General features: G+C 37.1%; 1 protein-coding gene across 7 annotated transcripts in view; it reads right to left on the bottom strand.

Annotated features, from left to right (window-relative positions):
• Nucleotides 1-851: 851 nt before the first annotated feature.
• The window catches only part of ARHGAP29 (Rho GTPase activating protein 29), a 50,390-nt gene continuing 24,808 nt past the window's right edge, over nucleotides 852-26,433 (bottom strand). The window contains exons 1-21 of one of the 7 annotated variants that reach the window (XM_041483256.1): nucleotides 22,102-22,403; nucleotides 19,966-20,062; nucleotides 19,541-19,613; nucleotides 15,676-15,736; nucleotides 15,046-15,183; nucleotides 14,694-14,758; nucleotides 14,130-14,240; nucleotides 13,939-14,019; nucleotides 13,462-13,650; nucleotides 13,088-13,225; nucleotides 11,617-11,807; nucleotides 9,634-9,800; nucleotides 8,928-9,056; nucleotides 8,657-8,755; nucleotides 6,977-7,140; nucleotides 6,552-6,740; nucleotides 6,273-6,410; nucleotides 5,085-5,317; nucleotides 3,998-4,304; nucleotides 3,724-3,832; nucleotides 852-2,773 (exon numbers count right to left, since the gene is read on the bottom strand). In XM_041483256.1, coding sequence (XP_041339190.1) covers nucleotides 1,875-2,773; nucleotides 3,724-3,832; nucleotides 3,998-4,304; nucleotides 5,085-5,317; nucleotides 6,273-6,410; nucleotides 6,552-6,740; nucleotides 6,977-7,140; nucleotides 8,657-8,755; nucleotides 8,928-9,056; nucleotides 9,634-9,800; nucleotides 11,617-11,807; nucleotides 13,088-13,225; nucleotides 13,462-13,650; nucleotides 13,939-14,019; nucleotides 14,130-14,240; nucleotides 14,694-14,758; nucleotides 15,046-15,183; nucleotides 15,676-15,736; nucleotides 19,541-19,597 — 3,465 coding nt within the window. In that variant the 5' untranslated portion in view covers nucleotides 19,598-19,613; nucleotides 19,966-20,062; nucleotides 22,102-22,403 and the 3' untranslated portion in view covers nucleotides 852-1,874. Of the gene's footprint in view, nucleotides 2,774-3,723; nucleotides 3,833-3,997; nucleotides 4,305-5,084; nucleotides 5,318-6,272; nucleotides 6,411-6,551; nucleotides 6,741-6,976; nucleotides 7,141-8,656; nucleotides 8,756-8,927; nucleotides 9,057-9,633; nucleotides 9,801-11,616; nucleotides 11,808-13,087; nucleotides 13,226-13,461; nucleotides 13,651-13,938; nucleotides 14,020-14,129; nucleotides 14,241-14,693; nucleotides 14,759-15,045; nucleotides 15,184-15,675; nucleotides 15,737-19,540; nucleotides 19,614-19,965; nucleotides 20,063-22,101; nucleotides 22,404-26,433 lie in introns of those variants that run through there. The other 6 variants (XM_041483250.1, XM_041483251.1, XM_041483255.1 and 3 more) reach the window with 6 other exon arrangements.

Raw genomic sequence — 26,433 nt, 5'->3', positions numbered from 1 at the left:
GCCTGCTCTGGGGAGTACTAGAGACATCCATCACAGTAGCTGAAGAGCTTTATTAAATTACGAAATTATTAAATTGAGAAATTTAATAAATTTCTTAATTACCATATCCAGTGTTAAGACATGCTGAAACAAATATAGTGAGACAATAAATTTAATGATAATTCACATATTATTTTGCTATTTTGTGGTCCTAACCAATATTGATCCTTTCACAACTGTGCTATGAAGTTATGCTACTCTGTCTTTAATGATTCATTAACCAGTTGTGTGGGGTACATATAGTCCACACCTCCACTGTCAAAACAGAAAAAATTCCCATCTATGTCAAGAAGCCTTTCTACATATTTTGTTCTGTAACTCCTAACACCAGTCTGGGCAGACTGCAGCATCTGGGACTTTCAGCTCTTCTGTAATAAGAGGCAGCTCCCCCAAAGAAATTACCTCAAGCATGGCCAGAACCATCCAGTGATAGGATGGCCTTTGCCAAGAATGGAAGTCCTGCTTCTGTGGAAATGTGACAAGGAATCAAAGTCCAGCACTGAGAGTCCTGGGAACAAAAATCAGATTATGCCCACAAAACAGAGTGTGGGATTTTATCTGTGGTATTTTGGGAAGAGGGGCAAAGGTAATGGTGTATTAAAGTCCAATGTATTTCCTGTTGCAAAAACAGAAAAGTGATTCTTCGTCTTTGCCATCCTTTGAGAGTCATCTTGGTGCTTATCAGTAGAAAGTGCCATGCTAAAACAACTGTACTCTATAGTATGCAAGAAAGGGTCATGCTAATTGTAATCCCATAAAGAAAAGCATGCCACCCCCTAGTCCCAGAAGACAGATGCAGGAGAGTACTACACTACTGCAAAGGCCAAACATCTGTATTTTAATAAGTTAGAAGAAATCCAGATATAGAAGCCATAGAGTCACTGAAATGTTAACACGTTAATATATTTTAAAGCAAATATAACACAGTGTACACATAAAAACCATTTAATACAAAGTGAAAACCATTAGATGCACCTACTAATGCTGATTTTTGGCTATTTTGATCTGTTTCACGGAAACTTGGAAACTAAGCTCTTCATTTCAGTTACACCAGGTTAAGTGGCAAAACTGATCTATAGCAAGCAAATCACTGCCTTGTCATTCACCTGGGAAAGACAACACCAGGGCAACTGAGTGTGTCCAGAAGGGCACCCAAGTTAAACAGGCTGTGCACATTTGCCCCACTCACTAAGCTATACAAGAGACCAGATGTGAATTGATTGCTGCTTCTGAATAGTAAAGCTCAGTAAGTGCATCCTTGCTGTACAAAAAAAAAAAAATAAAGTGACAACATAGAAAACTGGCAACAGATAACCATGTCTGCCTAAAATATACACATATGATACATAACTATTGCCATGCTGGCCAGTATGTAAGCCTGTTCAAGAGCAAAGCTTTAATTGCACAGATTAGAAAAATGAACAAATGCTTTTACAGAGCAAAGCACAAGCTTTGGTTTATGCTTAGACAGTGAACATTAAACCTTCAATTTTTATTGTAACATCTGTTAAGAAAAATAGCTGTTTCTCTATGAATAAGCACTCCATTCCACACAATGAAATGAAGCTCAATGTCTTATTCAATGAACCCATGTGCCTAGACTGGGAATGTATTACATATTTATTGAAAGCTACTGAACTACAAAAAGTTTGACTTATTTAATTCACAGTTCCCCAGGCCTCCCCCCATTTTTAAAATGCTGCATATATATAAAAATAACTCCAATATGGCACAAAAGTGGGATTCTCAAGGGAAGGCAAAGGATAAAGGGGCAAAGGGAAGCCTCCACTGGGCAACACCAAGAAATTGCATGTAGTCCAAGAGGAATTTGCACCCTATACAAAATGAGCTTCCCTGTGTTCCAGTTCTTGGATCCTTTTTGGTCTCAGTCTATGGTAAGCAGGCTTCAGATCTGTGGAGTGAATATCCTCTGAGCTAGATTTCTGTTCATTTGTGTTTTGTTCAGCATCACCTGATGGAAGTGCAGAGCTCCTAGCCAGTTTCACAGTATTATCCTGGGGGAGCACAGAGCCAGCACTGGTGGGTGCACAAGCTTTAGCAGAAGAACCATCTCCATTTTCTTTTAATTTGTTAGAGGGTGGTTTATAAAATGTCCCTGGGGGTGGTTGCAATGTTCTTGGTGCCCTAAAGGCAGCAAGAGGATTCACATCAGGACCATTCTCTTCTGCTGCTGTCCTTCCTGACTCGACAACAGAATATGGCTTATTAGGAAGAATGGCTTTAGCTGAATTGTTACCAAGGCTGCTTGATGATGATAAAGCACCTGCAGTTCCACTCTCGAGTGCTCGGATCTCCTGGGGCACATTAGTCACGATCATTGCTGTCCTTGCTGTGATATCATACTGTTTGTACTGCTTGTCCCAAGTTTTTCGCAGCATCTGGGTGTCATAACAAGGCAGTCTGCAGCAGGTATCAACAGCAGGGAGTGCCTTCACCTCTGAGACTTCTTCAATAGTAGGGCTTCTGCCCAGCTTCTCTGAACTTATTGCCCCTGCATTTCGTGAATTTCTTTCATTTAAAACACATGGAGGAAGTAGTCGGTCTACAGGCAGGCTGACAGGGCGAGACACTGGCTTTGTCCTTGGAGCCCGCAACGGAACTTTGGCAATCTGACGGTTGGGTTTTACAGCAACTAAGTTCATTTGACAGGGGTCTTCACCTAGAGAAATGAATGGATCATTGTCCTTCTCTGAAGCTGGACTCACAACATCACCTAGAAACACAAACAGATGTGACTGGATCTTTTCACCAAGAGAAATCAGCAAGACTTCAATGACACATTGCTAGTTAGCATTTTAATGGGATAACAGTTTTTAGGGATAGCTTGTATAAATACTAGCAACAGCCTACTCTAACTAAATGTAAGCATTTCACTAGCAGTAAAACACATACTGTACAACTGTAACCAAAGAGAAAAAGAGATGCTTCACTTTTTGGCTGGTGCTTTGCCAACCCTGAATATTTTCAGTTTTAGTATGTTTCAGGATGTCGCACTGTTGGTGTACGGGACATGACTGAAGTGGTAACATCAGATGAAAATCAGTACAATTAAAAGGGAATATGTATAGTTACTCCTAAATGAACTATGTGAAATCATACCTACATTAAACCAAACCCCTGTAGTAGCATAGGCAGATAAACAGAGAAGAAAATTCAGAGTTAAAATTAGGTTAGCAAACCTGGGGTTTTTAAAGCAAAAACACCGATATCCAGAATGCTCTGATGATTCTGTCAGACAATTACTCTTTCCAAAGCCTTCTGGTGTAGTTCTAGTAAGTGGCAATGATATGTATTTTAGGGGAACAGTGGTCAAAATACATAAATTGCTGGGTAGTAGCTTACAGCATTGTAGTGGATTTCAGAAATCAGCAGTCACAGCATAATTAGGACAGGTTTTTTGCTTGCTTTCTTTAAAACAAGGGAGAAACCAAACCACTGTTATACTCTCTTATCAAATACTTTAAGCTCTGATTCCATAAACACAGATTTCTTAAAAGCCTTTAGATTTCATTTTCTGTTCTTATTGCAAACAAACAGTGTATCAAACAGTGATGAACTGGTTTTATCACTTGCTTCTGTCTATATTGCAGAGCTACATGCACTATAATCTAAAGCACCCAGGGCTCCTTATTTACCCACACCCAGATTTAACAGCATACTAACCAGTTACAGATATATCTGCTTCTTCTTTTGTATTCTTGCTATTCTTTGATTCCAAAAAGAGTGCAGCTGTTTCTGAAGCTCTTTCACATGGAACTATTTGAATACCCTGCTAACAAAAGTCAGAACAGAAGTAAATGAGAGCTCAACAAAAAAGGCACTCCTTATCAAAAAAACCCACAAAGACTTATTAGTAATATGCTCTGGAATGCTCCAGAATTTAACACAGTAGTGAATGTGGCACAGGTAACCTTGTGGCAGCAAAAGAGTCACTCACTTCCTTTACAGCAACAAACGATTTCCTCTGCTGCTGTGGCTCCCTCTCATCGGCTGATAAAGCAACTCTGACCGTACCAGCTGTTTCTTCAGCATGAGAAGCGCTCAGAAGTGGTTTCAATGAGACATCAAATATCTTTTCATAGTATGTTATGAGCAGCTCCACTACCCGGGCCTGATAAGGGTAGTCCACAAGTGATGACAAAGAAACTGTAGCATCGGTTTGACGTGGTCTGATCAGAGTTGGGCCAAATATTATGCCAAGGTTGCTGGCTGACATTTTATTTTCATCACATTGTTCTGTAACTCTGCACAAAGAGGGGAAAAAAAACAAACCAAAAGAAATCCGCAAGTGTTAGAGGGTTTTATTACTTCAGAAATACTTTTGATATTAAAATCTTATGTCTACAGAGGGTAAGAGACAATAAAAAACAGAATGGGTTTGGTAGGCAGGCAGAATCTTCAGTACAGACCACATTTAACAGTGGCTTGAACTTCCCACATAGGGTGTTTTTATGTCCTATTTGTTAAAGTTATTTGTGGCTACTTGGCATTTCTGGGGCTGGGGAAAAGAATGTCTCTTATTCTAAGTAATAACACAGCTACAGCCCAGTACTACCCGTTTTTATAGGCAATCATCGGTTTAGTACATCATCATACAAACCACCATTTGGAGGACAAGGAACTGAAACGTGACTGAAGGATGGTTATTAAGAGATACGATACAAGTTTCAATTTTCTTTTAATAGCCACCAAATCACTGCCCTATCTTTGTTACATCGCAATTTAAATAATATTTAGATCCGTGCATGTGACACTAATTACTACTGACCCCAATGCTAGCAGAGAATCAAAAATAATGGAGGCCAATGCTTTCTCTGCTTTATTTCCCCTTTCATATTCTTCTCTCACTTGGGAATTCATTATATGAAAAAAACTCCATCAGAGAACAGTGTCTTCAGAAAGTCACAGAAAGGCATATGTGACTTCCTTCTCAAGAGTCATCAAAATGGTACAAGACATTCCTAGCATGCAGCATGTAGCAGTTAAGTTTTCAACATCAGTTTGCATTTAAAGTATTTTCTTACCTGTGAAGGTGTCCAATAAGGTACTGAAGAGTGTTATAGTTTGGTACAGGCAGTTGTTTCAGAAGATCTTTAATTTTAATGATGATCCTATTCAGTTCAATACAGAGTGACTGTCTTGTCTTTGCTTTGGGGCTAGCTTGTTTAGCATCCAACTCCTCATTAGTGTTCTGACTTTCTTTTGCAAGTCCAATGAACTCATTGTAAAGCCGAAACAAAATCAAGGGCTCTGGAAGCTGAAGAAATAGGAACATTTCAGAAACATACTTAAATCTGAATTTTAACTGTTTCCTTCCTGTTTTTCTTGAACTTTTTCTGGTCTAGCATCTTTTCTCAGATGATGACATTGTTTAATCCTTGTTCATTAGCTCAATCCCCAATTTTGCTTTTTCCAAATCCACACCTTTTTCCAGAAATCATTTGCTAACCCTTTCCTACAAAAGCTCCAGGACTGAGCATTTATCACAATTTATTGAAGAACAAAGATTTCAAGGAGAAAAAAAAAAAAAAACAAACTTGATTTCAAAATCACTTAATGGTGATGAACATAAGATTGGAATGCTCATCTGACAGCCAGCATGAGGAAGAGGACAGAACCATCTAGCTAAAGATTATTCCTTTCAGGGTTAACAAGTTTTCAGAGTGACTCAATTTGACTGGGCTACACTGTAGCTTCATTTTTTCACATATATATTGAAACTGTTTTCGAAAATCTCATCATGAAGCTTTAAAACTCTATTTTAGAAGAAAAAGATTGATAATCCCTCCATAATGAACACATCATGACCATTATGAGTGTTTAATGACATTTTTGTTAGCAGATATTAACAGCATCTGTCTGCATGAAGAGGCAAGAACATGGGAATCTTTTAAACTCCACATAAGACAGGTAAATTCTCTAATCAGAAAGATTTTAGAAATTAAACTCTACTACGAGTAAACAAACAAAAGCTTGTTATGCATATGGTATTAAAAAAAGCCATAATATCCATGTGGAATATATATTGTAATGCCAGCACTTTTCCCAGCCCTTGTCACAGGCTCCATGTGCAAATAAAGAAGCCACTGCAGTTATACAAGGCACTTGTTTAATCTGCTGCTGTAGGACTGCTGAAAAGGGGTTGTTTTGTACTGTACTGAAGAAATATACTGAAGCACTTTGGTTTTCCATCTGACCTCTCAATTCCATACCTGGCGGAGATACAGCTTGAGAACATTGCTGATATCATGTGCATAGAGTTCTGAGAGCTCAACCAAATCCTTTCCATTTTCAAAAGCTTGACAAAGCTTTTCAACTCTTGACTTGGCTCCATTCACACGATAGATGCCCTAAAATTAAAAGACGAGCACAACTCTATTTCAATTTGAATGCAACTTGTAAAACACAGATGATACTGACAGCATTAAAATCTTAAGAGAATTTTTTTTTAAGATAGTGTCAAACTTAAGCATGAACAAACTTGAGCATACCTTGACATTCAGTGCTCTGCTTTCAATTTCTGATGTACACTTTTTGATGATGAAAGGAATGCCATCAGGAATATTTTTAGCAGCTTGGGCAAATTCCACTCCAAATAAGTGAAGCCTTCCGTGAAGTTTTTTGTGCCCACATTGAATAGCTAAAGTCTCTAAACATTTCTTATGGCATGCAAGTGAACACTACAGGGGAAGAAACAAAAAATGCACATGGCTTGATATAATCTCACACCATAAGAAATATTTCTGCTGTTTCTTACTCCATATGGGAGCAAAACAAAACATTTGTTAGTGTGGTGTGCCTCTGCTTTAAGTTCATGGTGGTTATACGAGTAACAAACTCCAGTTTTTATACAGAGACAAAACTCCCAACTTTACATAAAATCCCAAGCAGCAATTAAAACTGATTTTCAACTCACCTCCTCACATTCAGCTCCATGAAATACTACTAAGCCGTCACATTCTCTGCATTTAGATGGAGCTCTCAGCTTCCGTAGTTTGTGTGTTTGTGCTGCTTTGGACATATTAGCATTTCTAAAAGGTCCTGGAGAATTTGCAGTTTCAGATGTGAGATCATTTAAACCTGAAGAGAATTTCCCTGTTATAGTAATTTTAATATCTACTATTGGGGTGTTAGTTACTCTGATTTTTTAGAATTGTGCTGTAGAACACAAGTAATAGCAACTATCAAAGTAATCAAAAACATTTAAATCACAAGGAGACAACACTAAATTGCAGTTCACATAACAGAGACATTAACTACCAAACAATCTGGTGTAAAAGCAGAATCAAACAATCATCTTTGCCTTATTAAGTATTCACATTTCTCCTGCTATTGTGGCAATGTGAAAATATTAGGACATTTAATTCCAACTGCCCTGCATCTCAGGCAACAATTCATGGAAGTTTAATTTTATACATTTTGAAATCCTGTACTGGAGGATGAAAGATGGCTTGTTTTGGCTTTTAGTGTTTCTGAAATGCTTAAAAAAAAGGAGTATTTTGCAGCAAGGAAGAATTAACACACACTAATGGCAGCAGCCTCATAAAAATGAATTTTAAAAAGAATCACTGATTCTGAGTTTCCTGTAACAACATCAAATATTTTCTAGAGGATTCTAAAACTAAAAAGAATATCAACTAGTCCTTTTTGTGTCCAAATTTTTTCAGGCAATAACTTAAAATGCCATCAACAACTCTGTGAACCAAACCCCTTTGTTTTACAGATAACTTAAAATTATCACATTCAGTTAATTGCCTAGAAAGCTTCTTAAATGCTCAAACATTGATTAAACAATACCACTCTAAGTGAAAGCTTGCATTCAGTAACACATTGCCATGCTTTAAGTCTAGATCTGAGTTAATGCTGTTTACCACACGTTCATTCCTAGAAGGCAAAGTATACGTTTAGGAAATAAGGGCTAAGTAAAGAATTTCCTAAGGGCTTTACTGAGCAAGTGCCACAAATATTTCAGAATTAGTTTCTAAGTGCTGTAGACATACAATAGAACTATTTCTGATAATCCAGTTATTCAGGTCTCAATGCCTGTGGCAACATTGTCATTATACAGTCAAAATCCATCTGAAAATTAGAAATGGCCTGGTCAAATCTGGGACAGACATTACTGAACTCATTTGTCTTAGCTGAAAAGGTGAAAATCTCAGTTACTACCCTAAACGTTTGGTTCCACTTTTCTTTCAATTTGCCACTTATCAACTCTATGTATTTGTGCATTTCATGTCCAAGGTTAGAAGTGATCTTACATAACTCAGTATGGAGCTAAATTTAAATGCAAATGTCTGGAGGGAATTTTTAGTGGGTAATTTGCTTTACCTCAAGAGGGTGACAACACTAGAAATGTTCTATGGCTGTCCACACAGTAACCTAAACATATAAAGGCAATTCTGCACTACTTGAAAAAAGACTTGAACATTATTCTTCATCTCTCAACCTGAAGTGGATGCATATTGTATTGAAAAACAACGCTGCTGGCAATCACACCTTGTTAAAGTACTCTTCTTAAGAATATTAGAAAGAAAAGCCACACACTGCAACAAAAAGCATCTTCTGGGGACTTCAGGTACAGAAACAACATTACCACAGTCTGAAGGAGATGGTGGCTCTCTTTCATCAAGATCATCCGCAGATGACATAGTCCCAGTGGAAGGCGTTCGGGGAAGTCGTCTTTTAAAATCCCCTAGCAGAGGAGAAAAATTTTCAGGAAGTTGTAAGTATCAGTCCCACCCAACTGTTCATTTTTCATTACATGCTGTGCTCAACAGTTGTTTATTTGACAATGATGTCTTCACTAATGTGAAACAGTGCAGGGAAAAGACTTGAGGTTAGTGTAACAGTGAGGGCAGCTGTACCTGGGCTGGCAGATGGAGAATCCATGGATCGGGACTCACTGCTTCCCCCTGCACTTTCAGAGTCACTGCACATTCCTCCACTCTGGTTGCCAACTGACCATGATCTGAACGGTGGTGGCCCTCTCACTGCTTTAGAAAAGAAAGTGTGCTAATTCCAAATGTCAAAGACAAAATTTACTTTTTTTAAACAGAAAACTAACTGTGAGTATATTGAAAATAGGAAAATCTGCATGAGTTACATGAACATGCAATATAGTGAAAAAACCCCAGGGCATATATTCCTGTAAAAGCTTCAGGAGCTAAGAAAATTCATCTCAGAAACTTGACAACTGAGCTTTTGCAGAGGACCTGCAATCAACAAAAATTCCAAAATCCACTGGAATTTACAAAACCAATGGATTTTCAGTTGCTAGAGTTTCAGTTGAAAGAGTTTAGTCCACTGAGTTTGACAGTACTTGCTGTTTGAATTGTACCTCACCTTTCTTGTCAAAGGATCTAGGATCAGGCAGTTTTTCATTTGTCCTTATAATGCTCTAGTACATAATGTCTTATAGGCTTTGAATTTTATAATACATTTTTAGTCCTTCAGAGTTACATTTCTGATTGAGACACCAAGCTTTTTTTTTAAGGGTTGTTTTTTTTTTTTTTTTTTTTTTTAATGTATTTATTTAGAGACTGAGCTCCAAAAGAAATACAGAGGAACTACCTGGAATATCTGTGTTGCTGGAAGATCTCTTCTCTCTAACCTTTTGTGAACGATGATAAACTGGGCTTCCCACATCATCTAATGTCTGAGCAGGAAAATCTCCTGAACACTGAGATAGGTTACCATGGGATGTATGGACGCTGTTTGTTGATTGTTTATTAAAAACCCTTCAGAAAGAAAAAAAAAAAGTAATCTGAAGAATGAATAAGACAGAAATTCATGAAAAGTAATGCATTTTTTTAATCCCTGGGCACAAAAAATGCTACATTTAATAACTATTCATGAACATACATTTTTGAAATGTCATTCTCATAATTAAATTCAATTCCAAAACTAAAAAATTAAAATATTAAGAGTGGCCATTTATTTTCAATTAAGTATGTGAGATTTCCCCCTGTTTTCTCTCCACCCAGAGGGCATCAGCTTTTCCACGTCTTCATGTATTATAAACATTATCTTGCAGACTTTGAAAAAACAGCTTATCTGTTCATCTGAAGGTAAGAATAATCAGAAGCCATTGTATTCTATGACTATGCTTTCCCCTCAAAGATTCTGACCAGCCATCAGGACCATCCACCTCTAAACACACAGGTGTTGACATATTGTGATTTTTAAATGCACAGAAAATGTGCTAAAGCTGCCAAAGTGTCAGTCCATTTTGAAAATCCACTCTCACTGTAAGAACAGAATTATGTTAACAGTAATTAACATAAAATGCTGAAGCACTCTGGGGACAAAATAGCCTGCTGGCCAAGTTTAGCAGTCAGGAAGCTGTTCCTTAATCAGTTCTACCCTATCAAGCTTAAGGGAAACAGAGACTGAAAAACATTCAAATTTGCATTTGTTCAAGGAACAGTCCCTTAAATTAATGCAGACTCAAGCAATAAAAATGATCAAGTACATGAAGAATCACAAGGCTGTGACAAAGAAAATAAAAGGTGGGTAGAGAGGAGAAGAAAAAACATGCTCTTAAAAATGTCAAGCAGTAAATAGCTGGGAGAGCACACAAAGTGTTGGAAATTTCATGCTCATCAGTTTCTCAGGGAGCTACATAGTTAAATCCCCCAAAGTCAGTTTATGAGTATAGCCTAAATCAGTCTTAAAAGGCAGGAAATTTACAGACAAGAATTAAGAATCTCAGCTTTAACTTTGAATTTCCTGCCTTTTGTTGGTAGAAGTCTGACTCAAGCATTCGGTTTTTTGTATTTAGTTTCCTTTTGAAAAACGATGACGAGGCTTTCCTGTAGAACTGTGAAACACACAGATTGAAATGGATATTCTGGTGCTTTAGTGCCAAGATGACCATTTTATAACAAATTAAAGGTGGAAAAGCATTTGGCATGCTGACACAAGGAGTTGTCTTTATCTTGAAGTCTTTACTTCCACATTAGTTGGATCTTTCATAGTTTAATAATAAAAACTACTATTTCATACAGGTTGGAAAAAAAATAATTAAGTTATAACATGTCCCTACAAATGGACTCTGAGCTTTTTTTAGGCACATAGCATGAGATAGAAATCGAGACACACTTCCTGCCAAAAAGTTGCCAAATGTAAACAGTATGAAAGAAGCTACTGTATGTAGCAGCAAGGCTTGTAGAAGAGGAAAACTACCTCTTCAGACTTTCTAAATTCCTGATTTTCAAGTACTACTGCCACACAACCCTACTAAGTCCAAAATTTACATTTTTCATATGAACCAGTATCTACATTAAAATAGTAAAAGTCTTGCACAACAATTGTTAATGCTTTAGCAAATATTATTGCATGAAATAACATTCTGCCTTAGAATTCAAAGGCAGATTTTAATGTCAAAATTATATATAATCTACCATCTAGAAGATGAGACTAAGAGAACAGTAAAGCATGGTAAAACACCAGCATTCCTTTAGTTCCTCCAAAAATACTGTTTTATTGTTAAACACATATGCCTAAGTGTTGCATTTTAAACCAAGCAGTTGCCACCAGTACTTTGGCACTCACCCATCAACCTGGGAATTCTGGGTTTCAAAACAACCTGATTCAACAGGAACATCATCCTTTGGCAAATTTTTCACAAACTCTGAATACTGCTGACCAGGGTCATAGAGTTTGGCACTCTCACAGAGGGACTGGCAGTTAACTGGCAGAGATACAACCTGAGCATGCTGCAGCTGGAACAGGTTAACTGTTGCCTGTTGGGAGAAATATTTTCATTATTTGTAGATCATTTACTAAATATTTCACTTACACTTTGCTCAACGCAAATTAATACCCAGGCAGAAGATTGTTGGAACAATAAGACTAGAAAACTTCTAGAAAATAATAACATGCTACTTTTTACAGTCAACTTTCAGGAGACTTGCACAAGCTTCATCTGTAATAGAGACAGGAGTATTTCACTCCTCTCTGGGGTATTGAATCTTCCCACTAGCAAAGGCAATTCCAATTGCTTCTCACTTTGGGTTGATCAAGATAAACAACAAGGGCTTTTGGTATCAGAAAGGCTTTTTTCATGTTCTGAAGTGAATATTAGTCATCACTACAATAATGAAGTAGTTGGAATTCCAAACCCAGGTGAGCTCTGTATTGTCTTGAGACATGAAATGGACAAAACTCTGTCCCAGCAGACAGATTAAGTGAACACTTTCTTCATTAAATTACCTAACACTTCTGAGAAAGAATTTATCACATGCCAGAGACCAGAAAAGGGGGACACTGCCTGCTTCATCAGCTTTTGGGTTGCAAAGTAGTCTGCAATTTAAATATACTTCAACTGACAAGTCTGTCTATACTTTGTACTGTTCTTATGGGCTGGTTTTAGGGCTGCTTGTGGAGCAGGGTTAAGTTTGATGTTTTATTTTCCTCACTGTGCCAGCATTAAATTTTCATTGTCTCATCTAAATAAACAAAAAAAACCCAAAAAAACCCCCCAAACATCTCTTGGCATAATGAGTTCTTACATTCTTCAAGCTTTTTTTTAAAACTGCATGTCATATGCAGTTTTCACCATGACTTCCCTATTACACCAATAAATTAGTACATTCTGCTAGTGACAATGGATCCTGCAGTAACTGAGACTGCCAGCAAGGCTGAAGTGTGTTAATATCCATGCTGGGCTTGATCCAAACGTCATTGCTAATGCACTAATCAAAGCAAAGAAAGCTGTACTCTTAAGCAACAATACTGCCATGAAAATTTTGAAGAAATATTTTATAAGGATTGTGTAGTCAGGGTGCTTGCAAGGCAACAGCTTATGAAACACCCAGAAACATTCAAGACCCCTTCACACATTTTTTTTAAAACTCCTACCAGAAAGAGAACACAAATAGATTAGAAGTTTTCCTTCTTTTTCTGTTGGCATGACATCTGTTCTTTGAAAGCTTTCTATTTAAAATGGGGCTTATGGGGCCTTCCCCTAGTTCTAACAATACATAAATATCTGTGCAAAATGCATTTTAAAGACCATGCTTACAGCTTTAAGAGTAAGATCACATTGGTAAATAAGCTCCCGAAGCTGTGTTAAAACATCGCTTTTAAAGCTTTCCAAATAATTTCTTTTTTCTTCAACCTCTGCCATGCTTGCTTTATAGTGTTCACTGGCTTCTTCGGCCTAAAGAAAACACAAGTATAAAGAGTTGATGGATTACAGGCCTTGATACTAGAAGCAAGAAAAAACTTCACTCAGTATGCTTGCATTTCAGATTCCCTTTAAAGATAAAAACCCAAAGGAGCATAGCATGATTAAAATTAAAAATGTGAACTCAACTTACTCAAATGCCTCCTTGGGAAAGCATGAATAACACCAGTACAGACTCAACTTTAAAAGCAAGGAACAAACCTCTTTACCTTTTGAAGAGCTTCCTCCTCTAGCCTTCGTTTTTTCTCCAGTTGCTTACTGAAATCTTTCACAAAGCTTCCACTTGAGCTAAGCTGTTCCTCCTCAGCACGAGCAGTACAGGATTTTGCCTTTTCATACTCATCTTGACGCTGCATATATAGCAACTTGGCTTTTCTGAGAGCAGCTTCCAGCTCTTGCTGCAGAATGCAGCCAAAGGAAAAGAATAAACAACATTAATTTTTCAGTTATTTAATGCGATGTTTAAAGAGACTTATGCACAGGTCTGTATGCTGCAGTACCAAGTACGCTGACATTGAAAGATAACCTCTTACAAATGCCAGATTGCCACAAAATTGACAGTTACATCTGCTTTCACCAAGCCCCAGAGACTATGTGTGAATGTAACTGCAGAACAGGCTAGTTTGAAAGCTTCATCTTTTTGAAGAATTCTAGACTGAATAGTTAGATATGAAAGAATTACCAACCATTTTTTTCTGTTCTCGCTGCCAAAGGTCCTTGATATCTTTCCTTTGTCTATCCAACTCATTTTTCCTTCCAAGAAGTGGCTAGATAAGAAATATTAACGGAGTACATTAAAGGCATATAGGCTGAAGTTTGTTCTTTTGAATATTCTATAAAATTATATATACTTTTGTCTTTTTTTTTTAAAACATACCTGCACAAATTTGTTAGACTGGAGAGCAGCAGCTGTTTGTTGCCAAAGTTGACTGTTCTCAATATCATTTTGAAAAGCATTAATGAATATTGACTGGAATGGCATATAATCCTAAAATTACACAAAACATGTTCTAGGTAAGACAGAGGTGTAATGACATTCTAAATGTCTGTGTAACTGAACTAGATTTTCAATTAAATTTAGTAAATTATTTACTAAAATAGTATGAAAGTCCGGTATGAATGTAGATAATTACTAATTTCTCATCTGTGATTCATTTTACTAGGAAAAAAGTCTACAAGTCCCAATCACAAAGCATACAAAATATTAGTCAGAACAAAGAATATTGTGGATCTGCATATTCAACAAAAATAGTATTATATATACAAATTTCTGTTACATCTTTCCATTTGTTCAATGAAGATCTTTTTAACCACTGCTTTATCATATAAATCAATTCTGCATCAGCTTAAAATCCCTTCCTCAACATCAGAGTTTTACTCCTGGGCCAGCCATCCAATGAAGACTTAAGACTAAGATAAAGTCCCTAAAGTATACACTCACCTGGTGTCCAACAACAGCTTTAGCAGTTTCAGCCATTTTTGCTAAGTTTTTAGCACACTCCACTTCTGTTAAAAAAATTTCACAGTTACTGTTTACATTATAACACAACAACAGTTATAACACATGCTAAATGCTTTTTACAGTCTTCCTTTAACAAACAGACTACAGAGGGGACCACCTTCACTTTGTTACAGACCTTTAATTGTAGGAAATGCATGATAGCTCTGTCCACTTCAGCGGAACAGCTATTAATTTAGAAATCACATTACTGACAGTCTGCAGCACAGAGGCCTGACAACAGGTTTAATTTCATCATGACAAAGCTGATTAAATGCCAGAAAGAGCCACTCACCCAAGCTAAGCTTTTTTTCTACCCATGCGACTACATCCTTGGTATATTTTGACCATGCTTTAGCATAGGACAGAGCTGACTCAATTCCACTGTCATTTCTTAGGAGCATGCTATCAACCTCCTCTGCTCGAAGATGTCCTGCAAATAAAGCATCCAACACAAAGAAGTGATTTTTAGACATGACCACACACTGAGAGCAAAGCCAGTATTAGCCAACTGTGAATGCTTAAGCAGCTCTGATCTTGAGTTGGTCTTTAATACTAGTTGACTCTAAACAGGACTGACACAGGTTTTAGAACAAATTAAAAGGTCATAGTATTTTATCTGGAGTAGTCATATGGTAAGCATAACTTTCTTCAAGAAAGTGACCCAACAAAACACCAATCTATGACAACACACAGAAGGTGCTTCAGTTCTCCCCCACTAACAAAAAAAAAAAAAAAAAGCAACCTGGGTTGGTTATTTAGAAAAGAATGAAACCTTGGCAATAACTTTTTTTTTTTCACAGTGAAGTTGTAAAGGCAGCATAGGTGTAAAAAAGTGACCAAGCAACTAACTGAGAACATTTTTAGAGGAAAAAACCCCACAGATTACAAAACGGTGTCTATCAATGTTAAATGAATGACCTACCTTGAATATCATCCCTTTCATGCAGTGAACCCCCAGACTCCACAGAAAGATTCTCAAAAGACTGGTATACAAGAAATAAAACAAAGTTAGCAAAGAAAATCCCTCACTGGAACTGAAAGTAAACAACATAAATGGCATTAGCTGCCTCTATTTTTTTGCAGATACAGCATATAAAGCAAACTGCACCATCACTCCCTCCCATTTAAGGCACAACATTTTTTAAACCCCCACTGTTGTAAAATGAAAAAGAATAAATATCAAGAAATCATTATATACCTTTACATCAACAATCTTGAAAGTCTGTGATGAAAGAGTTAAACATCAACCAGATTTGTTAAACAATTAAGTGAGTTCCAGCTTTTCTTAATTCCCTACCTATATTTTAAAAACCTTTTCACACAGACTTAATGCCAGACACATAAAACAGACACCATTCTACAAGCCATTATAATCCTGTATTTCTTCCTCAAGGGAATAAAGTTTTTTGTAAATTACTTGCAGGTGGTGCTCTGTAGGCACAACAGCTGACTAGAAACACTTGCTAATGAAGCCCTGAGAATCAGTACAACCTGACAGAATCTAATCCAATAATAAAAGGAATGTAGCACATCACGTCATCCCTGTATTTGTCCTCACTGCATTTTGCTACCCCTTGAATTGTGCAAGTTGAATTATTTGTAAGGCTGTACTGTAGACCTGACTGCTCAACAGACTTAAATGAATAATAAGTTTACTTTGTAACAACTACCCCCTTAAAAGCCAAACGAAAACAGACATCAAACCCTACCATAATTTTAAATGGATAAACTACTTTTGAAAACCTGGAAGCACAAAGCAGACAGAAAACAAAGGCTAAGAAATAGCTGCAAAGTGTCCTTAAGCTTTGCAAGAACAGCTTATTTCCATTTAGACTTTGGCACTGGCTTATTTTCAGACATTCACTAAAACAGAGCACAGTTATCAATGATACAAGTAGTTTTGGTTTGTTGGTGTTTTTTAATGTAAATAAAAACTGATCATAAATCACACAAAAATCTCTCAGGAATCATTGTTTACTTCACAGCAGAAGCAGCTTTTCCAAAGACCAAAACATGCAAGGTATTAATCATCAATGACATCAAACAGAATCAAACTACAGCCTAAAGACCTGCTTTGTTACTATTTCGGCGGCTGTCTAATAGAAGAGAGTTTCAACAAAATGGAAGGGTTTTTCCAGACCAGGTGGGCAATCTATGCAAAGCTGTCCCCAATTTTTTAAATTGGTAAAAAACCCCTAAAATCTGAATTTAGCAATGGATCAATATTTGGTTGCAGAGAAAGCCTGAACATTCCTAGATTTAGTTCAGATTTTATATAAAGTATTACTGTCCTCAAGATTATTTAAAAGTTGCCAGGGGAGAAAAAAAATAATTAGAAAACCTCCATACTTTATATTAACTTTATGCACTTTTAAGTTCTGGTCCTAAAATTTTTTTCCCATTTCTATAAGACCTAAATCATTGCAGTCCTGAAAACTGTTCACTGCTATCCAGTAAATCAGGCACATAGTTAATGCAGCTAATCAAAGGTCACTCATTCTTTCACATTCACCCACTGCAAATATGTAATACCAAATTTTATAAGCAAGCATGAACAAATGCTTTTATCTATGTCCCACAACTGATCAGAACGTGATCCATACAGCTTTCCACCCTCAAGCAACCCAATGACTCATCCCAGTAGTCCCAGCAAAATTAAAACCCTGACTTTAGTTTCCAGCTTCAACCTGTCTCTTCTACCTCTTTTTCCCCTCATTATCTGACTCTCGCCCTAACACAGGCAAATCTCTTCACACACTTTGAAAATTTTATCCTCCTTCTTTATTATGCTCTCAGATATGCACAGCATCAAATATCATTCAAATAGCTTGTTGAGTAATGAAAGGTCAGACATGTCTGTCTGGTCTTTTCCTGTATATTTTAAAGTGCTTTTTTTTTTAATTAAAAAATATCTTTGCTTCCACCTTGTACATCTGGTTGAACTACAAGAGCTAAAATGAGAACAATTACATTTGCTAAGAGGGGGTATACATATCATTTAACTTAAGCTTCCAAGTGGAATGCCTAAAGAATGCAGATTCCTCTGCAGTCAAGAGAAGCAAAATCAGCTCTGCCCACCCCCCTCCTCCGAGCCATCCTCATCAGCTTAATTAGGGAGGTCCCTAACTAAAGAGGCAATTAAAATATTTCTCCTTAATCAACCCTCAGAGTATTTACATGTTAAATTCTACTGAAATGTTATGCTCTGTTTAAAATACAGCTAGCTGCTATGATCACTTAACACACAGAACTACAGAAAAAGTTAAACGGCTATTAAATATTTTGCATTTAACTCCTCTGAACACTCACCTCCTAGTTGGCCTCCGAATTTCTCCCTGAATTGTAAATCAAAGTAAAATGATTCACCTCTTAAATGTGTATTTATTTGCCTAAATGAAAATGTACTTCAGACAGATTTCTAAGAAACTGAAGTATGTTACCCCACCTGCTCCAAAATGTATAATTGTTCACCTTCACATTAGGAAAAGCATGAGATACTACAAAAGCAAGGTTTTAAACATAAGCTGATCTGAAGCATCTAGAATGGAACTCCTTCTTCATTTCACTATATTCAAATTTCCCCTTGGTCTTCCCCCTCACCCCCATGTTCAGAAGAGTGATCTTTTAGACAATCAATCATTCACTTCACAATACAATATATAAGACCATCTCTTTTCACAAGCATATATTTTGGCAATGCAAAACTATTTCAAGATTAAAATGTTGGCAAATTCAGCACCTTCCTTCTGCTGGTGAACCATTTAGATAAACCAGTACTTCGTCAAATAAGGTCATTTAATTTACATGAGATGCTGGGTTCTGTGCTATTTTATTTCATATTTTTTATCAGTGACCTAAATTGAAGTTTGCTGGAACCAGTTTTCTGAGTAGCCTACTTTTCCTCCATATTATTTCTGAAGGCAAGTTTTATAGCAGCTACAGAAGTAGAATTTGTGTGATAACACAGTTGGGAGAAAGATGGATTATCAAACATAGTGAAAATTTGATACAACTGTTCAGCCGTAGCTGCATGGCTTGCTGCACACAAGCCTCTGTGAAAAAATGCTAAGTCTTAAGTATATTTCAACAAAGTCTCTAAAAAAATACACAATCTAACATTTTTAACCTTGCTGCAACTTAGTTTGTAATACACATTAATTATCAATTGTATTTTCCTTGCAAGTAACTCTTAAATTTATTTCATTTACCTGAAAGTCTGCTTCTCAATACACAAAAATTCAAAACAGAATTTGGTACTGAGCATTTTTCAATCATACCTTCACAGTGTTTAAAGCAAAGTTTAAAATGTTAGTGTTTTTCTTTGACTACCTGTAAGTTGAAAGTTCTTTTAGTGAATTGTTGCTGAAACAGTCACAGCACAAAGTGGGCTCCAAAAGAAGAAAAGGTAATTTTGTCATAAATACAAGTCTTTAAAAGCCAAAACAAAGTCCTTAACCCTTTGGTTTCCAGGTTTAATGAGTAATTGTCTAACTACTTCAGCGAGCTGTCATTCAACTATGTTACTTTTCCCCACTTATTTTCACTTAACCAATTTAAAAATCTCAAAAACAATGACAGCAGGTAGCCTGTCAAGTCATCACTATCATTTAGAATTGAGACTAAATTCAAGTATTTGAAACCTTGAATACATATTTTTCCTGGGTTGAAAACTTGTTTTAAAACACAGATGACTCCTAGTGTCCCAGCTCAATGATGCAGTTTGAGTGGAACTGAAGTCTCCTTTAACAGATACCATTTTACACTCCAAGAGAACGTGTTTAGCCTACCCGACTTCTCCGAGATACAGGAAGTCCCAATGACGAGCCATTGTCTACATCTCCCATAAGGAAGTCTGAAACACTGCCAGAAAAACAAAGAATTGTGTTACTTCATTACTTTACCTCACCAAGCAATTCTGTATCACTGAATTCAGAAATTCAAATAGTGTTACTAAGTCCTTCAAAAGTTCTGTAAACCATTTTTAGTAGACATAGTCTCTGCAATTTCTATACCATCCTAGATTTCCTTATCAAGGAAAAAAACAAACTGACAAAACCCCAAAACAGTAAAATTGTTATAAATGTAGCTAATTTAAACTACTTTATCAGAAAATAGCTGTCCAAAAGAAAACTTAAGCTTTTGTTATTGTTGTGTCTTAATTTGATTCAGCTCCACTGAGTTCTTTAAAAAATCCTTCTGGATTCCAACTTACACGTTTCCAAAGGTGAATGCCAATGTTTCAATGGAAGAAAATATTTCACTGAAGAGTTCTCTCTTATTTTCTTCATTAACTTCTTTGAAGTTCACCGCTTACAAAAGAAAAAAAAAAAAAAAAGAAAAGAAAACAAAACCGAAGGGTGAGAGGTAGGGTCAATTAAGCAAGTTTACCAGGCCTAGAGACAAATCTTATACACAGTCTCCTACAGAACATGCAACATTATGCTTTTCTTAATAATTGAAAAAACATGGTTTTAAAGAAGATTAGTAAGAAAGTAAACACTAAAGGAAAAAATTAACACAATCCAGATGCTTCTCACAATGAAATCAGATTACTCTTGCACTTCCTGTATCTTCCCACTTAAGGAGCAGCTTTGTGTGGAAATGTTGGTAATGCATGAACAAAACCAGTCATTTACCAGCCAGAATCAAATCACACAGCAGCAGCACCACCACAGAGCCGCTCACAAATGCAGCCAGATATTGAACAGATGTTTCTTTTCTGAGTAGAAATTTCAGAATTCCAAACACGAGCAGCAGTTTGTGGGGTGCCCCCTCAACTGAATGCAATCCAGAATACAGCATTTCTGGCTTGAGCACAGGCAAGCAGAAAGTTATCACAAAGTGATTCCACCGCAAAACCGTTCAGTTATTAGCTCCGCAGTCTGGTAAAAGCCCCTCAGCTTTTCCTGTTAAAAGTGGGGAAGAAACTCAACGTAACTATTGGTGGTCCCAAATAGGAAGAAGAGTGTTGCTGGACAAATTAGATGGTTTAAAGTGGTGATCAAGCACTTAACTACTCAACACAGCCTTTAGCACACTCCTATGACAAGCTGGAATAATGAGACAAGAAGAATGATTCATCCAGAGTTTCTATTAACAACTACTAAATAAGAAGATGGAGGGTGAAAGGACAAGACAAAAAGCACAACCATTTTTGTCTGGTTTCAACTTAACTCCTTAATCAATGGTGACTGGGAGATTTTTTGTAGAAAAGCTGCACACATTCCTTTGAGCTGAAGCTGTATCCTCTGGAGGGAAGTTTTTCCCAGCGTTACATTGTGAGAAATTACAACTTCACGTTAGTATTTTTAAGTTTTCTTTCTTTCAGTTTATCATTTTTTAAAGTTTTCTTTTTAAGCAATGCAATATTCTTAATTATCTAGATGTGTAAGTCACTCATGCTCACACCTATTTTAGAGGTACTGCAAGGACACACGAACAGGTACTCAACCCACATCACTTTTTGCAAAATCTAACAAGGTTAACTTGTCGTCCTTACATTTCAAGTACAAATAAAATACAATTACTTGTAGAAGTAGCAAAAATAAGATAATGTTAAAATGTTACCCACTCTACACAATTTTTCTCAGCAAATTAACAGGCTTTAATCTTTAAAAGTACTCAAACTTCCTGCCAGGTGCCTAAATACTAATGGGTAACAAACAAAGAAAGTACAGTAATCTGCTCCCCCATTAGACTTCCTTTGTGAAAGGAAAAGTTTTTTACCAGTAAAGTAACGCAGTTAAATCCATTCCTATTTACACATTTACCTATTATGTCAACAGAATTGATCAATATTTTATAACAACTATTTCTATATAAAGCCATTACAGAAAATACATATTCTTCTTATGGGCTATTTTTACAATTACTTGCAAACACAAAATAATGTTGTAATAAGCCTACAGCAAAAAGCAATTCTCACATATTATAATAACATTACCAGTCTCTGTTGACAGAGTTCACTACTAAATTACAGCTTCTCTTACCTCTTCGTTCGGCTACGCTTTGTAATTACAAAAAAAAAAAGCCTCTGGCATCTTCGTTTAAAATGAGATTTGATAAAGCTCCACCAGTTTGTTTTTTTTTAAATAACTTTGTAAGTAGCAGTGGATTTCTTTTCTTTTTTAAATTCAGGTTAGTTGAAAACCTCAGTTTTCCAGAAATAATGCTGTGCATAAGTCTAAACTTTGCATTCCAAATCATTAAGCAACAACAGTCACAAGGAGTTCTATTGATTACCAGTCCCTAATGACTGGAAAAATCATTTAAGAGCCAGCATGAAATGTAAACTGTTTCAAAATTAGAAGGAATTAGCAAAAATTGTCTATGTATTCAAAGCACTTACCATGGAAACATTTGTAAATCCATTAGCCACAGTATCTTCAGAGAGAGCACTCTTTCACTTAGCCAACAAGACATTAATATAGAGAGCCTTTCCCTAAAGAAACGCCGTCTGTTTCACTCTGCCTTCCTGTTCCAGGAAGAGTTTTGTTAAGCTTTACACTTTGTATGCCAGAGAAATCCTCTCTTTTCAGGATCCATCACAAAAGGAATAACAAATCTCAAATTTTTCAGATTTCCTTCTTTTCACTTCTCCCAAAACAGGTTAGTGTAATCTCTCAGTAATTCAGTAGAATACCACCAACTTTTTTCTAGCTTACCACCACTGGAATGCTGATGTACTTAACGTCAACTTTAAACCACGCACTCTCTTTCCCCAGGACATCCTGACTGCACACAATAGCTACTGACAACAATGAACTATAGTAATCTTGCCATGTCTGGAAATGACAGCTATCTATCTATAGTTCTACAGATTTCAAAGCAAGAATACAACTAGACAACTCTTTTAAGCAAGATTTCAGATGACACATAATGAACTTCAAAAAATCATATGACAGTGGTACTTTAAAATCCAAATCCAGTACCAGAAATGCAAGCCTAGCTTGCAGTGGATCTTTATTTCCAAAGCTGTCCTCAAACTGAGGTGGGTTTGGCAATCTCATTAAAATGCTGCAGTATGCTGCAGTTTCAGCTCTTGGGTCATGCCATCAAAACTTTTTCGAATCAAGCACAGGTCAGGCTGGGGAACCCAAAAAAGCCATGAAGGTTTTGGAAGTGAGAATCTCAGAAGTCGAAGCACGGCCTGAGGACATTTGAGCAGTGCTTCTCAAATGATGAAGGAAAGGCTGACAGCTGTGGAGACCAAAGGGTTAAGCAGGGCCTTTAGAAGGTGATGGATAGCTCCCAGTGAGCTCGCAGGCACACAGCCCATGGGACACAGCCATGCTGGAGGCAGCACAAGTTCACTGGCTGCCTCAAGCCTGCTGCCCACACACACGTGCAGGACTGACTGCAGCAAAGCTGCCTTGCAAGCTGTCTGCAGAGCCTGGACAAGCTCACAGAATTTGCTCTTTGCAGGTCAGTTTTCTCATACATGATAGATATATATGATAGCATCACCACGTATGTTTTTTAGACAAGAATACATCCTCAATCCACGCTTTACTAGCTGACTTATTAAGAAGTAAGCAACCAGCCGACTTCTTAGAACTGAGTACCTGTGCAACCAATTTTATCTTTAAACTCACAACAATGCTTTCAAAAACCTTTCAGAACTATGTCAAAAAACAAAACAACCACCCAAGCAAACAAAAACCCAACAAAGACCAAAAGACCACTCCCTCTCTGTAAACAAAGACTTGTAATACCTCTTGTTATTACCTCTCCTCTTCAAAAGCATGTAAAATAAATGGGGAGAGGAACATAAGTAAAAAGAGCAATAGTATGGAGAGCAGAAGAATATTCTTGTATTCTAGAGAAGGTCAACAGGCTATCCAAGCCCCACTGTTCTACTTTTAGTTCTTAGTGCCATATAATTTCACCAGCCTGTACTTACTACCACCAAAGTGTACTTTGGCAGCCTCCTCAACTTAAGCTGGATGCCAACAAGACAATTTCAAGGAACTGTTTCCTACTCCTTCCATAATAAATTTTGCTCTGAATGAACATCACAGATACACCAATAAAACTGAATTACTTCAGTTTTTTACTTTTTGTTTGAGGTATTTCTTTTTAATTCAGAACTACTACTACTACTACAAAAAAAAAAAAGCTTATGCTTAAATAAGAAACTTCTACAAGACAAGTGCAATTTTCAGCTTTAGCAGGAATCAGTATTCATTCTAGTGATTAAGTCAAAGTGTGTAATTAAGAGCAGAAGAAGAGTACAAACTTGAATTCAGCATGGGATCAGGAGAACCGTGTCCTCTGGGGCCACCAACTATTTAAAGGCACTGAGTGGAGAAGTAACTACAAATAGGATGCTGTGCCAGAATGGGAAGTGACCTAGTCACTTAGTGAAATGGGAGCCTAAACAGGTTCCAAGCAAGATGCTTTGGCAAGTCTCAATTCTTCCAGGTCAAGTGAGGTGCCATTTAAAAGACATTTTTCATGAAGCACTCAAGTAGGCATGTACAAGTAGTAGAGTCCAAAGAGGCATGTCATGTCCAACATGTAACCAGAGAAATCAAATGTGTCATGTCCCACTCTTCTCACTGCCATTCTCCCTCAACCTCAGTCCAAAATAGCTCAAGCCTGACAAACCTGTACTGCCAAGCATGATTCTCCATAGCACGATTCAGGTAACATGTTACATCTAGTTTTTCCTTCAATCTATCTAAAAGGAAAAGCATTGAACATCCAAAGCAGAATGAGGGGCACATCTGTATCATTCCCACTGAAGCTTGAAAGACGGTCACACACACTGTAATTTTTGTTAGTCTTTGAAATATTCACACTTGCAGTAATCTAAATGGGGGTAGTCCATCTACACTGGACATGATGTTTAAAGCACCATGCAATTTGCCATAGTTATGAGAACACTTCACAAGACACTAAGACTTTATGAGTCACTAAGGTTCCAAAGTTATTGTAACTGATTTAATGAAGAGCAAAAGGCATTTTTTTTTTTTTGTTATAATAGCAGTATGTACCTGTATGAAGTTCCAAAGAAATACTGGATTTGAAACTCTGACATTATGCAAAGACTCAAACACCAGGAGATGGAATCACATGTAAATCTCAGCTTGTTTCTATTTCATCCTCTCCTAAATAAACATCAGAATTTTTCCATGGCAGGTTAATTTTCTTCCTAGTCATAAATCCAACTACAGAGTGCTTCCATATCTTTTTATAGTTCTGTCCTCCAATGACAAGAAACAGATGAGTCACATGAACTTTTCATAATGTCACATTAACAAAGACAGGGAAGCCAGAGGAAAAAGGATACTGGATATGTTCTACCATCTCCTCACATTCTTGTAGCTTCCTGTTTATTCAAAAGCTGCATTACCTCTGGTGAAATAACCACAGCTGAAAACATGTGAATGCATGTGTTACACACAGGTCAAAGTAAGCAAATCTGAGGTCTGATATGCTTATGATCACCACAATGTGCTGTATTTTTATTTCCGCTTTCTCAGTACCAGCTGTCACACACTTCAGTTTGAATATAAACTTGGAGCAGTATGATCTTCAGAAAAAGAACAGCTGTAAAAACCAAACAGGTGCTAAAGGCAAACTGCCTTCACATTTACCACAGATTATGCTGGGGGAGGTAGTCTGTTTTTACACAGCAAAGGCTTTGCTGTTCACAGAGAAGTAGGACTGAAGTACCAGTCAGAAAGAGTCCTGAAGTCTTGCATGTCCCCATTTCCATCTCCAGAGGTGTCACAAATACAGTATGTGTCTGAGCAAACACTGACAGGCATTACCAAAATCTGTGTACCAAAGTACTTGTTTGTATCAATGGCTACAAATATTGAGGCAGTACTGTTTGTTTTCAGTTCTTGTAAGCAACAGTTCCATTCCTGGTGAAAGAAGATTTTCAGACAGGCTACTAAACTCTATCCAACCGTTTTTTTTTTTTTCCCTTTTCAGTTTTAAGGGCTGGTTTTCTCCTTTTGAGAGGTGGAGGCTGATTCATTCCTCCAGGAGATTGCAGGAAACCAGTCACCTGAGTGAGCAGCTGAGCTCAAGTGCCCAGAGAGGGCCTCTGAGTGTTGCAAGACCACTGACATGATCCTGCTTTAGACTTCTGTGGATTTTGCATGCTGTTAAGCTTGAGAGCGGTTTTAAAACAATATTATATGATTTATTTGCATACCTTAGGTCACTTTTCCTCAACATTTCTTAAATTTAACAAGTTGAACATTGTTCTGTGACCACTGAAATTAGGGCAGAGTAGAGGACACAGTCATCTCACCACAGCACTTCAGCATGGAAACAGCTTGTCAGAGGTGGAAGAATTATGTTCACTAAACAATTACCATGTTCACTTAATGCTGATTACCACTGTATGTGTGTACTTCAACTCTCCCCATGGTCAATAAGCAAACAGCACCACAAGGGATACCCTCCCTCTGTGTTTCTGCTGTAACATACAAACCTCTAAAACAAGTTCAGAAGTTATTGTCCTGTCCCATGATCATTTGAAATACAGGTACAGAACTATAGGAAACTCTATGTGTAACACAAAGAAAACGCAAAGCTGTCTGCTACTGCCTGCCAAGATCAAACAAACTGGCAAAACCATGTATCAGTAGGAAGAATCCATAAGAAGCTTGGAAGACTCCAATATATAGGAATCAGGAAGCTAAACGCATTAGCATTTTAA

The sequence above is a fragment of the Pyrgilauda ruficollis genome, unplaced genomic scaffold (genome assembly GCF_017590135.1).
Source record: "Pyrgilauda ruficollis isolate IOZ18807 unplaced genomic scaffold, ASM1759013v1 scaffold6, whole genome shotgun sequence".
Taxonomy (NCBI): Eukaryota; Metazoa; Chordata; class Aves; order Passeriformes; family Passeridae; genus Pyrgilauda; species Pyrgilauda ruficollis.
The sequence above is the reverse complement of the archived record's forward strand: the minus strand, read 5'-3'. Positions and strand labels throughout refer to the sequence as shown.